This window comes from Teleopsis dalmanni, chromosome 1 (genome assembly GCF_002237135.1).
Source record: "Teleopsis dalmanni isolate 2A chromosome 1, ASM223713v2, whole genome shotgun sequence".
NCBI lineage: Eukaryota > Metazoa > Arthropoda > Insecta > Diptera > Diopsidae > Teleopsis > Teleopsis dalmanni.
In genome coordinates this window covers 36,634,660-36,647,427 of record NC_051846.1, presented here as the reverse complement: position 1 = coordinate 36,647,427, position 12,768 = coordinate 36,634,660, and the positions used below count along the sequence as shown (strand labels likewise).

Below are 12,768 nucleotides of genomic sequence, written 5' to 3'. Positions count from 1 at the left end.
GCTCCGAAAGAAGAAAATTATTGGTAAAATGCAAAAATGCTTTCAAGGAAATATAAAACATATCAGTAAACTTATATTAAGTGTTATATACGTACATATGAATATAAGATAAATTTTAAAATATTAAAATAAACATTGATTGTATACAGATACTTTGTCCAATGTTTATTATATGCACTTGAAAGCAGTCAAACATATGAAGTGAACAGAATTAATTCACTCACAAATACTTTTCTTATTGGTTGTTACAACATAAACTAACTTCAAGCAAATATACAGAATTCAACACTTTGTCGCATACACTAACAAAAAAAACATATATAACATATAATTAATTTAAAATAAATACGTATTCATATGGAAAAAGTCCTGCTTTACTTTCCTAAGTCTCTTACTTGTCACAATCGATTTCTATCGATCATTTATGCCACAGAATCACTACTTGATTTCATCTCACGTTCACGAAAAAACCCGCGCTCAGTTTTACATTCTCTGATGGTAACTGTTTCCAAATTAACTGTTACATCTGTAATGACCACCTTATCGGATATGTTACATTTTGTTGGTAACCAAAAACGTGGTGGTAGAGCTTTTGGTGAGAGCGGCATTAATGGTAATTGCTGTGACTGATGATGTGGTGATAATGAAAGTTCACCAAGATTATCACCTTTTTGATTGATGTTTTGCTGTTCCGGTTGACTATCAGCTTGTGATGATGAATCATCATCATCTTGTGCATTATATTGTTGTGTTTTTTCAGATGGTGTTGCCTGTTCCGGTCGAGAAGCGGGCGTTTCAGGTGATAATGGTTCAGTTTCTGCTTTTAATGGTGTAGATATTGGCGTTGCAGAATCAACTGAGCAATGATGCTTTACAGCTGGTGGACCATCAGGTGATGTTTTTATAGTAACACCAATTTTACCTGATTCCTTGAGCACTTCTGCTTTACGTTTGGTACCTATAGCTATTTCTTTTTGATTTAAAGGTTGATCATCTGAGCTAGAAGAATTTGTATCGGCTTCAGATATAAAAGCTAAATTCGAGGAATTGCTATGCTCTTTTTGTCGTTTTGTTTCTGCATGCGTATGTGGTGATTCTGAACGACGTCCTGAGCTACGTTCGGATTTTAAGTGATGATGATGGTGATGATCTCGTTTCTTTTCCTTATCTTTTTCTTTATCATGGTGATGATGATGATGATGGTGGTGATGATGATGATGATTTGTTGCGCCTGTAGCGCTTGTAGCTGCTGCTGATGTAGTTGGTTGTATGAGTTCCGCATCATCATTGGTAAATGTGTATTCATCTTCTTCAGATTCCGGTTCTGGATCACGTTCTTTTTCCTTCTTTTTGGGACCACGTTTAGAGGGAGTATTTGATGATTTATTGCTTTGTTCGTATATTTCAATTAGGCGCCGATCGAGTATATTTACTTCAGGCTCCCAAGTATTATAACGTTGATTCCAACCCTTCCATTTGACCCTATACTCCACAACGCCCTGAAAGAAAGGTAATTATTAGTATTTCTAGACATATGAATATGTAATAAATAATAAAAATAAAAAGAAATGCGTTATAGATTGAAATTATTCAATGCATAGAATCGGATATTAAGAGATAGTAGAGTAAAAATAGATTCCGAAAATGATATTAACATTATGATATTATCAATCGTTGGAATTATTATCAGATGTCCGAAGACATCTGTTCAATTGCTTCTCTATATATAATATATAAACCTTATGAATATTATTATTATCCATTACTGCTACTCTGTGTTAAATAAATTATAGTTCGCAATTATAGAATCTGTTTCGAACTATTGAATAATTGTTTTTATACATATATAAGTATATATACTTTATTGCCAAAGGTAACGATAAGATTTTAGAACTAGACGAGTCTGTGTGTCTCGGGGACACTTGTCTTTTCAGACGATCAAGCGATGGCGTATTTCTCAATAGTTATAAAACTAGTCAGTTTCATCAAGCTATTAATATATCATATTTTTTTGGAATTGATATAACTAATATTGTGCCAAAAACTTTTAGAAAAAATTATGATTGGATTACTGCATGTTAATTCCAGGTTCTAGATGGAATGAGATCTACATCCAGAAGCTACTCACCTATAGAGACGAATAAAGATCTCTCATACTTGCTGTTTAGAGTCCAAAACTGAAAGCCACATGCCTGGGCTACAACTACAGAATCAGTTATACAATTCTGTTGTCATATTCTACTGAAATCCTAAATAAACTAAAAATTTATATACTTCAAAAGAGAGATAATAGATAAAGTACTTCTGTTTGATGGGAATAGATTTAAATATTTTGAAAGAAAAAGGCAATCCTTGAACCACTTTAGAATATTCCAGACATATCTTATTAGATATATATAATATAATCTTATAGATTATAATAAATATTTGTGATTCATTTTATCAAAAAGTTCCGTAAATGATTCAAAATATTGGGAGAATATATTGAGATATAAGAAGCGAAGAGCGCTTATAGTACACACGCATATGAGGGAGAGCAATTTAGTTTGGAATGGTGGTTTGTTTTTAAAATTCACTTAAGCTTAAGAAAGGATACGTTGTGATACTACGTACAGACGGATTCTAGACGGGCAGATGCTGATACTACAGCAGCATGATTCATACGCAGACCGGACGTAGCATTGTCACGCTAAAACCCACGATTCTACATTTAAGCGAAAGTAAACTACCCTAACAAGCCTACACACTTCACCAACTTCCTAGAATGACAATAAGGTCGATAAGGAAACGATCACCAAAGATTTTAAATCTCCTCCTAGTCAACGGTAGACATTGGCACATGAGAAGTAGTTTCCTACTCATCCGCAAAGCCAGCCTAATAGCATGTCTCCCTAGTGCACAGTGACCTGTCAGCACCGGTACCATAGCGCAGAGCATGTTACGATTTAGTTGAAGCAGCTAACTGGTGTGTTTTTATCCAATTCAGATAATATCAATTATGAGATTTGACAGGAGCATTTATCTACCCAAGTGTGTTTATTTAAGCTCAGATATTTTTTTTTAATTGCTAGCTTGGCCGTTTCAAGTGGTTTACCAATATCCGAGAGAACGTCTTGTCTTAAGTTACCCCATATGTTATTGCTTTCTATTTGTCCTTGTCTTGTCTTAAGTTACCCCAGATGTTGTTGCTTTCTATTTGTCCTGGACACTGACATACCTAGCTAGCTCGCTAATTGGTTTAACCTAGCATTATCGAACTTTTAAAGATATTGTTGTAGCGCTTACCAGAGATTTGATCAACTAACCTTAATTACGAAGGAAACTTGTTACAGCCAATATGTTTTGTATATATAGCAAACTATGTTCTAGAAATTTCTTATTTGAGAAATTCATTTACAAGCGAATTGTATGAATTCTTAAAGGCAATGAAGGGTTAAATCGGCTTTTTGATACAAAATTTGTGCTGATGCCTAGAGGCATGAATGTATAATTTTAAGGAAGCCCACTGCATTCAAATAAAGATTTCTTTAAAAAACAACTATTGTTTTATTAAAAAAATATATATATATAAAAACACTACGAAATCCTGTTGTTCAAATAGTGAATATTATAATCTATATAGACTTAAGGTATGTAACCTAACATATATATTTAATTGTGAATAATCATTAACCCTTTATAAACATCTTGCGCCCCAGGAATGTTTCTCTTTCACTAATTCACCATTGAGTAAAATATTTGGCGCGTTCTAACTGTCTATTCTTAATTCATCAAAAATATTGTAAACAAAACAAAAAAAAAAATACAAATTGAATAAAATACAAAACGAAAAAAAACATCAAAAACAAAAAAGGAAAAAAAGTCATCAAGGGATAAAACAAAGGATAATTGAAATCCAACAACAACAATACGAAACCACAAATGTTCAAATTCGAGTGCGTTCAATTGGAAAGAAACTATGGCACAAAAGGACAACCAATTGAAGTGTTTTATACGTGTGTTGGGATGTCTGTGAGGGCAGCTGAATGAGAATTCAATAATTGCATTAATTACAGCGTCCCAGAAGAAATTGCTGCAATAGCAGATGACGTTAAATACATCCAGCACGAGGCAGCTGTTAGCAGCTGGTGTGATAAAAATAAGTTGTTTTTCGTTTTTTTTATTTTTTGAAAATTGCGTTGTTGAAGGATATACATTATCACCTTGAATTTGATATAAGCAATTAAAGGATTTTTTTTATCACCTTCAAATATATATACAATATATATTTCGAATATATATACATTAATTTACCTTTCTAACGCGTTTTTGTATTATTCGCTCGGCGGCGTAGACCCTGTCATCCGAGCTTCCCATTACGTTATCCAGTTTAAGATAATTTGCCAGAAATTTTACTTAGAAAAATATTTGACAACAATTTACTTTGTAATGACACTTATTATTATTAGTTTGAGCAATTTCATTGATTTTTTAGTTCACAAATAAAGATTTATTATTAAAAATTTATTTTATGTTGTTTACAACTTTAAAATATTGTTTATTTACAATTAAATTTTGTGATTACTTGATTCACAAAAAAACAAAATGCATTTCTTTGAAAACGCACAAGAAACTGATGTGGAAAAACCCAAAGAAGAAAACAAAAACGAAGAATGTGAGAAAAATATACAAAACGTCCTTCAATTTTATGCTTGACTCCTTTTTACATATGCCTTTTCAAATACATTCCGACTCGCTCACACTTGTACACGCACTTTTATGCTTTTCACCGAAAGAAAATCAGTAAAAATTTTGCGTATAATTTTTAAGAAACAAATGCTTAACTCAAATATACAATTTTTTGTATAACATTTATATCACATTCAATATTAAACAAATATAATTGTGTTTTTTTACAAAATTATTTGTTTACAATTTTATTTTATTACTGAATTTTATTAAATTTATTCATAACACAATTCCGCTGCTACTCTCGCGTCCGGTGTTTTTTGGAATGAATTCGCTTTGCCTTTTCGTTTATTCATAGGGTTGCATTTCTTATGCCTTCAATTCGCTTCGTATAAGTATTAAAATAATAATTTGTGTGTACGTAATTATATAAACAACATACACAAACTATTTATTAATGATTGCTTTTATATTTGAATATAATTTTATATATCTAGATTTATGTAGAACACATTTGCATTCAAGAATATTCTTGAATAATTATCACACCAAACATTTCGCCGCATCTAATTAAATGAATTGGAAAAAAGTGCTGCCAAGTCTTGACACATAAGAAAAGCTTTAAATTTTGTTGCTTAATTTAGCTTAGAATATGACATATAAATTAATTTTTAGTACATTATAAAAAGAAATTTATTATTTATTGCCCATTGTTTATATTTGATATATAATGATTTTTATAAAATTTATTGTACAATTGGGAATGTGTTAATACGCACGTACGCACATATGTGTATGAAACTAGTGCAATACACTGAAAAAAATTATTGTGTGATTAAAAAATAATAATATCAAAATGACACATATATGTGCAAACATATTTAAGCTTGCTAAATAATTATATTATTTAAATAAATTTAAGATAAATAAATTTTTTAATTTAAAATGTATAGATTATAACTTTTTTATAGATTAAACATATACAAAAAATTTTTAAGAATAAATGAAGAAAGTACGATTAAAAAGTATATTGTGCAAACATATATAAGCGTGTTAATTATTTAAATAAATAGTTGCTAACAGGCTTACGCATAAACGTTTTTAAATATTATTAATTATGTTGTAAAAAGAAATTTTGTGATTTTAGGCAATTTTGTGATTTAATTGTAAAAACATAATATTTGACAAATTGATGCTAATATATCAATAAGAGACTTTAGCAAGAAACTTATTGTTTTATTGTATTTCAAAGCCGCTGAAAACACTTATTATTTGTGATCAGTCACTTCTATGTATATACTTTGATTTAATGATTTTCACTATTTGAAATCTCGATGAGATAAGTTTAGCTTATATATGTTTCTCTTAAATTTTATTTCTTACGCTTTAAGTTTTAGTCTTATCAATCTTAAGCTTCTGTGTCTCGTTAAATATGTGCCATATATTATTTAAAAAATTTTTGATATAATAATATGTTCACACTTCAAAATTAACGAGGGTCAATTAGTAACATTATGCTAATTAAGTGTTTATACTAACACAACTTAATTTGTGAAAAGCAAAATAAAACAAAAAACTACCAGCAAATAGTTAACGGTTAAAACATACATCTTATTTAATTATATTATAAAAAATAAAATAATATATTGTTTTTGGTGCTTGTATTGCTTAGGTGCTAGAAGTTGACGAACATTTTTATAAATTTTAAAGTTCTGAGGAGCATTCCTTCTAAGTCATATTCCATTTGCTTGATTCTTCAGCTACCGGTTCGTACCGGTTCAGTTTGTAGTTTTTACATTTATTATACAAAATACGATTAATGTCAATGTATTAATGTATTTGTCATGTCAAAATTTCTAACTATAATGTCCGATATCTCAAAAATTAAATTATATTGACATATAGTTCGACAGAAGCATTTGCTTAAAAAGCTGCCTACTGAAATCCGTTTTCATACGGATTTTAAGTAAAAAATCCGGTTTATACCGAATTACAATTATAGTAATGAATAACATGGAGCTTACGCCCCAAAAGGTGAACTTGGATTGACATTGTTTACTTTGAAACAACGGTGATCGAGAAGTCCCGCCATCGATAATCTAATATAGTACTATTTGAGTAAAAGATAAAGAGGTGAAATATATATTTCCTACAACAATCATAAATACAGGAGATCATGAAGTAAAAAAGATGAATCAGTTGAAAGCACTTTAAAGGTTTATTTTGTGTTGTTGTTTGGTAGATTTAAAAATCTACTGTTATTGCGTGGATTTGGCGGTTATTGTTTTTACCGCCATTTCTCTTAAACTTTACTGTTAAAAACCGAACAAATTAATTTATTTGTTTAAACAAAAAATGCCTTAATTGTTCAAAAGAAGATGCTATACATCTTCTCAAAGATGCTATACCACCTCATCAAAGATAATGCAAGACCTTATACAAGTCTGTTAACCCACCAAAACTTTTACTTTTTGTATGTGATATATTACCGTCTCACTTTATTCTCAAGTTCTGGCGTCTTCAGATTATTACTTGTACAAGTTATTATTAGAGGTTAATATAACCTCCAAAATAAAAGAAAAACAACCTGAAGATAGAAGTGTATGAGTGGGGATAGGAGTTTTAGTAGTATGAATTAAGTCTTCTTATATATAATTATTTATTTTTTTTATCAATAATATTTGATAATATTTAATAATAATATTTTTAATAATATTTATAATAATTTAATATCAATAAAAGCATTGTTCTTTTTAATTAAAAAAAAACAAGCTTAGTAGATTGATAGATAAAATACTTATATGACTATATTTACAGTTATATTTTAAAATAATTTTGAACCAATATATTTCATATCGAAATAAATAATATTTTTATATCCTTAAAATAGATTCCTTTGTACATTCACACTCAGATATCACACATGAATAGCTCTTAATTATGTGCTAAAGGGTATGACACTTCACACACAGAAAAGCACTTGTAACTGTTAATGAAGCACACGTGATTAGGTGAGGCGACAAATTACATACTTCCGCCCACAGGAAAATCCCTGACACATCGGGTGAAGTACAAAACAAAAGTGTAAAATTCTACAAAAGAAAAACAAAAAAAACAAAACAAAAATTAATTGGAACTTTTACAGCTAACGCAATCATAATAACTAACACAATTCTAAAATGCCGTTATATATATTTATATATATGTATATATATATATAAATATACACAAGTGAATACATTCACACTGAACTGAACCGAACACTCAATCGCAATTACGGGAAAATGATTAGATTACGAATATAAAAAAAATACATTTCAGCATTTAGTTAAAGACCGAAAGGAACGGGTGCGAAGTAAAACAGTAGAGCAATTATGGGGGAGTGGGGCAAGTTGAAGTACTCTTGAACTCTTTCCACAATAGTAAAGAATAGCAAACACGTCACAGAAACTGGGATTTTTATTGTACAGTTGTAAAAAAAATCACACCACAGGAAATTTAATTTATGCTTGTAAATAATATTTCTTAGCAGAGGTGTTGGGAAAAAGGGTATGCCTATAGTTAGTTAAGACTATAGTTTACATATAGTTACTTAATATTATGTTTCCACTGCAACTAAAACAACTTATGTTAATAAAATTAAGATTTGGTCGTTTACATTGGCATAAGTTGATTTATTAAGTTGATTTATACATTTTACATATAAAACATATAACAAATATTTCAAAGTTTGACAATTTTTTTTATGGGAATATATAAGTATTTTCGCCTGGTTAAGATATCTTTATCTAAAATCCATTTTTTCTCTCTGAAAGCAATATTTTCCTTTAAATCAACTTTTTATAAAAAAAAACCTTTTAAGATATATTTTTAGAAAGTCCACTTATTCGGATAATACGGTTGCACAATGTTCTAATTGGCTGTTACAACCTAACCTATATAACTAAAGCTATTTAGATAAACTGTTTTTGATAGGGTGATTATTTGTCTTGTATTTTGTTTAATCTAATGTTGGGAACGATAGTCCGAGCAGCAGATTTAAACCGTACTGGCACAATATTTGATATATGCCGACGATATTGATATTATTTGGCTAAATATCTGTGCCGTCAGTGAGACTTTTACCAGGAAATTCTTAAAAATAAGCAATGCTAATGAATCTTGTGGTAAATGAGGACAAAACAAAATGCTTTCCTTCAAGAAACAAATGTCATTGTTGATAAGTATAAGTTTGAAGTTTGTAAAAGTCAAAAATGACATCAGCTTTGAGACTTCACAAAGAATCACTCTTGCCAACAGAAGTTACTACTGACTACGTAGGGAATTGAGAAATAAAGCTCTGATTCGACAATTAAAAATCACGCTCTAAAAGTTTCTTATCATGAATGTCTTGCTGTAGGGTGCAGGAGCTTGAATAAAAACCATGAGAAGAAACTAAGAGCATCCAAGAAAAAAATCTTTCGTAAGATTTATTATGGTTCCTTATGCGTTGACAACGTATAACGAATTAGATGAAAGGATGAACTTTACGAGCTATAATATGACACTGATAGTTAAATGTATAAAGATTCAGCGGCTTCGCTGTCTTGGCATGTCGTACAAATGGAAGGAAGTACTCCGGTTGGAAATGTGATGGATTCAGCACCTAGAACAAAGGTGTTTGGTTCAGTGAGAACGACGTCCATACCTTCAGTAGAAGGTAGTCAGGTGACGAATGATTTGAAGGCATTTAGTAGTACTAACTAAGGACAGTAAGTTACGAATTGGGTTGGCTGACAGAAGCTACAAAACCCTGCCAAAGATGACTCATGTCTGTACAGACCAACTAAGTAAGTAAATAAGTTGAGTTCAACAGATTGAGGCTGTTGAAAAATGTAATAGAAGGTGAACACATCTTCAGTGGAAGGTGGTCAGGTGACAAATAATTTAAAGGCATTCGGTACAATCAACAACCGACAGCGAGCTACCGATCGGGTTGGCTGGTGGAGGGTACTAGATTGAGGCTGTTGAAAAACGTAATAGAAGGCGAACACATCTTCAGTGGAAGGTGGTCAGGTGACAAATAATTTAAAGGCACTCGGTATTGTTAACTGGCGACAGCGCGGTACCAATCGGGTTGGCTGGTGGAGGGTACTAGATTGAGGCTGTTGAAAAACGTAATAGAAGGCGAACACATCTTCAGCTGTTGGAGGGTACTGGATGTAGTAAAGAATGACACACGTCTATAATGATCAACTAAGTACTTTAATATTTGAAATGTTAGTTTAGCAGCACCCTGTATATATGCAACATAAAATAATTACTAAATGAGATTATAGATTTTTAGTTTTAACCCTTTTTGTAGGACTCTGTCTGCACTCAAATTCCCACTCGTCCTGAAGTCAGTAAAATGCCAAGTGAAAATAAAATTTACCATTGAATGTCAAATCCATATAAAGACATACAGACGTTGTTATTTTAAATTAAATAAAAAAAAATAATGTAAATAATATTTTACACATATTTATGTATTCACAAAAACAAGTATCCTGACTGCTCTTAATAGTTTATTGACAATGCAAAAAGTGAAAAAAAAAAATTAAAAATGTTAGCATTCACATACCATATTAACGGGAATAGAAAAACTTATGAACCCATCGATAAGCCCTAAAGGCTCGAAACCCACTAAATATGTGTCAATAATATAAAAGATGAATTATTTATGATATGCGTAAAGTAAAATATCACAGCATATGACATCAAGCAGAAGGCAAACCGAAAACGGCAAACCGTTTCAATAATTCAGTAGGAGTACATGAGACCCATGGGAAGGCAAAGGCAAAGGCAGAATAAAAAATTTACTGATGCAAATAAACAACATCACGTTTACCCCAAAAATGTCGAGTATTGGCCAACGTTACGCCAACGTTACGTACGACAAGCATAACTAAACGTTGTTGTTGCGTATCGAACACCACACGTACTATCCGCGCTGTGTTGGGCTTACGTTGCACTTGGTATACATTCAGTAATAACCTAATTTCTGAGGAAAATTTAATTTCATTCCACTCACATAGTGGCTGCTGCCACAGAAGGAAACCAATGCATAAAAGAGTTTGAAGCATTTAAAGCTTTCCACTGATTCAAACCCCTCACGAACACACACAAACACACATGTAAATATGAAAGCTCCCTATTCTCTTAACAGCTAGGAGAGAAGTGGTAGCTTATTTCGTCATCAATGTTAATTTAACAGTCCTTACGGCCTCATTTTTGCCGGGAGCGTGTATTTTAATTGCAATTGTTATTGTAGTAGTGCCCGGCAGTTGTGTTGTATATTTTTGTTGTTTTAATTTTAGAGTAAACATTTTGGCAGCTTTACTTGATTTTTGTAATGTCAGTTAATTTATGAAGCAACGGCCGCCATATATATTTAGCGGGATTTTCAATATAAATTTAAGTTAATTGAATATTTTTGATCCTTAGAATAATTTTAATTTTCATGTAATAAAGATCTCAGCTTAATAAAAATGTAGAAATAAAATAAAATAATTTTGATAAAATGTATTCAATTCTTAAAATTATATATAATACAATATAACGTTGAGGTTAGTTGAGTCAATGCACTTGAGCACTCTTTATGAAGTGCGAGGTTTCTTCATAATCCCTCTCTCCGCCTTGACTGGATTATTGTTTATCACTTCATCAGACTAAGCAATAATTGACCGCAGATCTGTATATCTCCCCGAGGAGCCTGCAACCATTCCGAGATTCGATAACGCGATGTTGGTAAGCCTGTCACTTTTCATAAATAATTTCAGGACTCTATCCTTTACGTATTTTTTGTTCGGAGCAATCTTGAGGTTCCTGACTATATCATTCATCTTAATATACCATGGTACCTTGAAAAGTTTTCGCAGAGCTTGGCTTTGTGCAATTTCTAGCACAGCGAAGTTTGATTATTTTTACCACTTAAAAATATTTTTTGTGAAAGTTAGATCCCCGAAAGCAATAGGCATGATTCTGAATATTTCTCCGGCAAAAATTTTAATATGCAAACAAAATGTTATACAAATTCATTGCAAAACAAATTCAGAAATTGTAAAATTTACGCGGATAGAATGTCTAAATGTCTAAATTGATGATAAAAGATAACCGAATATAGGAAGATTGCGATAGTTATGAAGCATTATAGAAGAAAATTTCGACAATGAAGTATAAAGTCATGGCTGAAATTGTTTTAGAACACATTTGGTGCTATTATCATTGACTATTTCGAAAATATATAAAACAATTTTCCAAATTTCGAAAATGACAGGTTTTTTCGAGAAATTTTATTCCAATTCTGACTTAATCAGTTTCTATTTCTTGGAATGCATATGGTGTTATTATCATTGACTTTGTCGAAAAGATGTAAGATTTTCCTGTTAGTACTGTTAAAATAAATATAAAAGATCCCTTTTATTTTTTAATGACCTATAAAACTAAGTCTTTGTATATATGTGTTTTCTATCAAGAATATAAACTATAAACTGATTCTATTAACATAGAATCTGCAAATTTTCAAATCCCACTTTATAGTTATTTTTTAGATTATTTTTTTTTTATTTTTTGTTAATTTTAAGATAATACTCTGAAATATATTTACCACTTGTCAGGATTTAATATATTTCACGCAGCTTTTTAAGACATCCACTTCATAGTTATTTTTTAAATTAATATTTTTTAATATTTTATTAATTTTAAGGTAATACTCTTTATAGTAATTTTGAATATTATAATTTTTTTTATTTTTTTTTATTGATTTTAAGATAATTTTCTTTAAAAAATGGCTACCACCTACCAGGACTTAACCAAATTTTATTTTATTATTTAATATAAGTTGTAAATAACGGAAGTCACTATTTTATTCAATAGAAACTAACATATTTGGTAGAGAGGTTTCGAGTAGTAGCGAACTACAACAACAAAAATTCTATTTATATTATTTTAATTAATTGAATTTTTGGCTGACCCTACAGCTATTTCGAGTATTGTCAAATACCCATCAACAGTGGTCTTGGAATTATTTCTTGTATTTAATTATTTTATTAATTTTAAAATTATCTTTTTTTTATTATT

The 12,768-nt window shown here is 30.5% G+C and overlaps 2 protein-coding genes across 2 annotated transcripts in view; one reads left to right on the top strand and one right to left on the bottom strand.

Moving 5' to 3' along the window:
* Positions 1–215: 215 nt before the first annotated feature.
* Positions 216–4,466, bottom strand: LOC119673074 (polycomb group protein Pc-like). The gene is made up of 2 exons (XM_038084293.1): positions 4,294–4,466; positions 216–1,499 (listed from the first exon to the last, which is right to left on the bottom strand). Exons 1-2 carry the CDS (start codon positions 4,354–4,356, stop codon positions 423–425), a joined length of 1,140 nt encoding a protein of 379 aa, XP_037940221.1. The 5' UTR covers positions 4,357–4,466; the 3' UTR covers positions 216–422.
* Positions 4,467–4,584: 118 nt separating this feature from the next.
* The window catches only part of LOC119679600, a 10,198-nt gene continuing 2,014 nt past the window's right edge, over positions 4,585–12,768 (top strand). The window contains exon 1 of the mRNA XM_038092055.1: positions 4,585–4,654. Coding sequence (XP_037947983.1) covers positions 4,585–4,654 — 70 coding nt within the window. The remainder of the gene's footprint in view (positions 4,655–12,768) is intronic.

Excerpts from the sequence above, each read along its gene's own strand:
- LOC119673074 (XM_038084293.1), bottom strand. The coding sequence starts at position 4,356 with ATGGGAAGCTCGGATGACAGGGTCTACGCCGCCGAGCGAATAATACAA. Across the intron at positions 1,500-4,293 it reads TACAAAAACGCGTTAGAAAG|GGCGTTGTGGAGTATAGGGT; the intron begins GTAAATTAATGT and ends CCTTTCTTTCAG.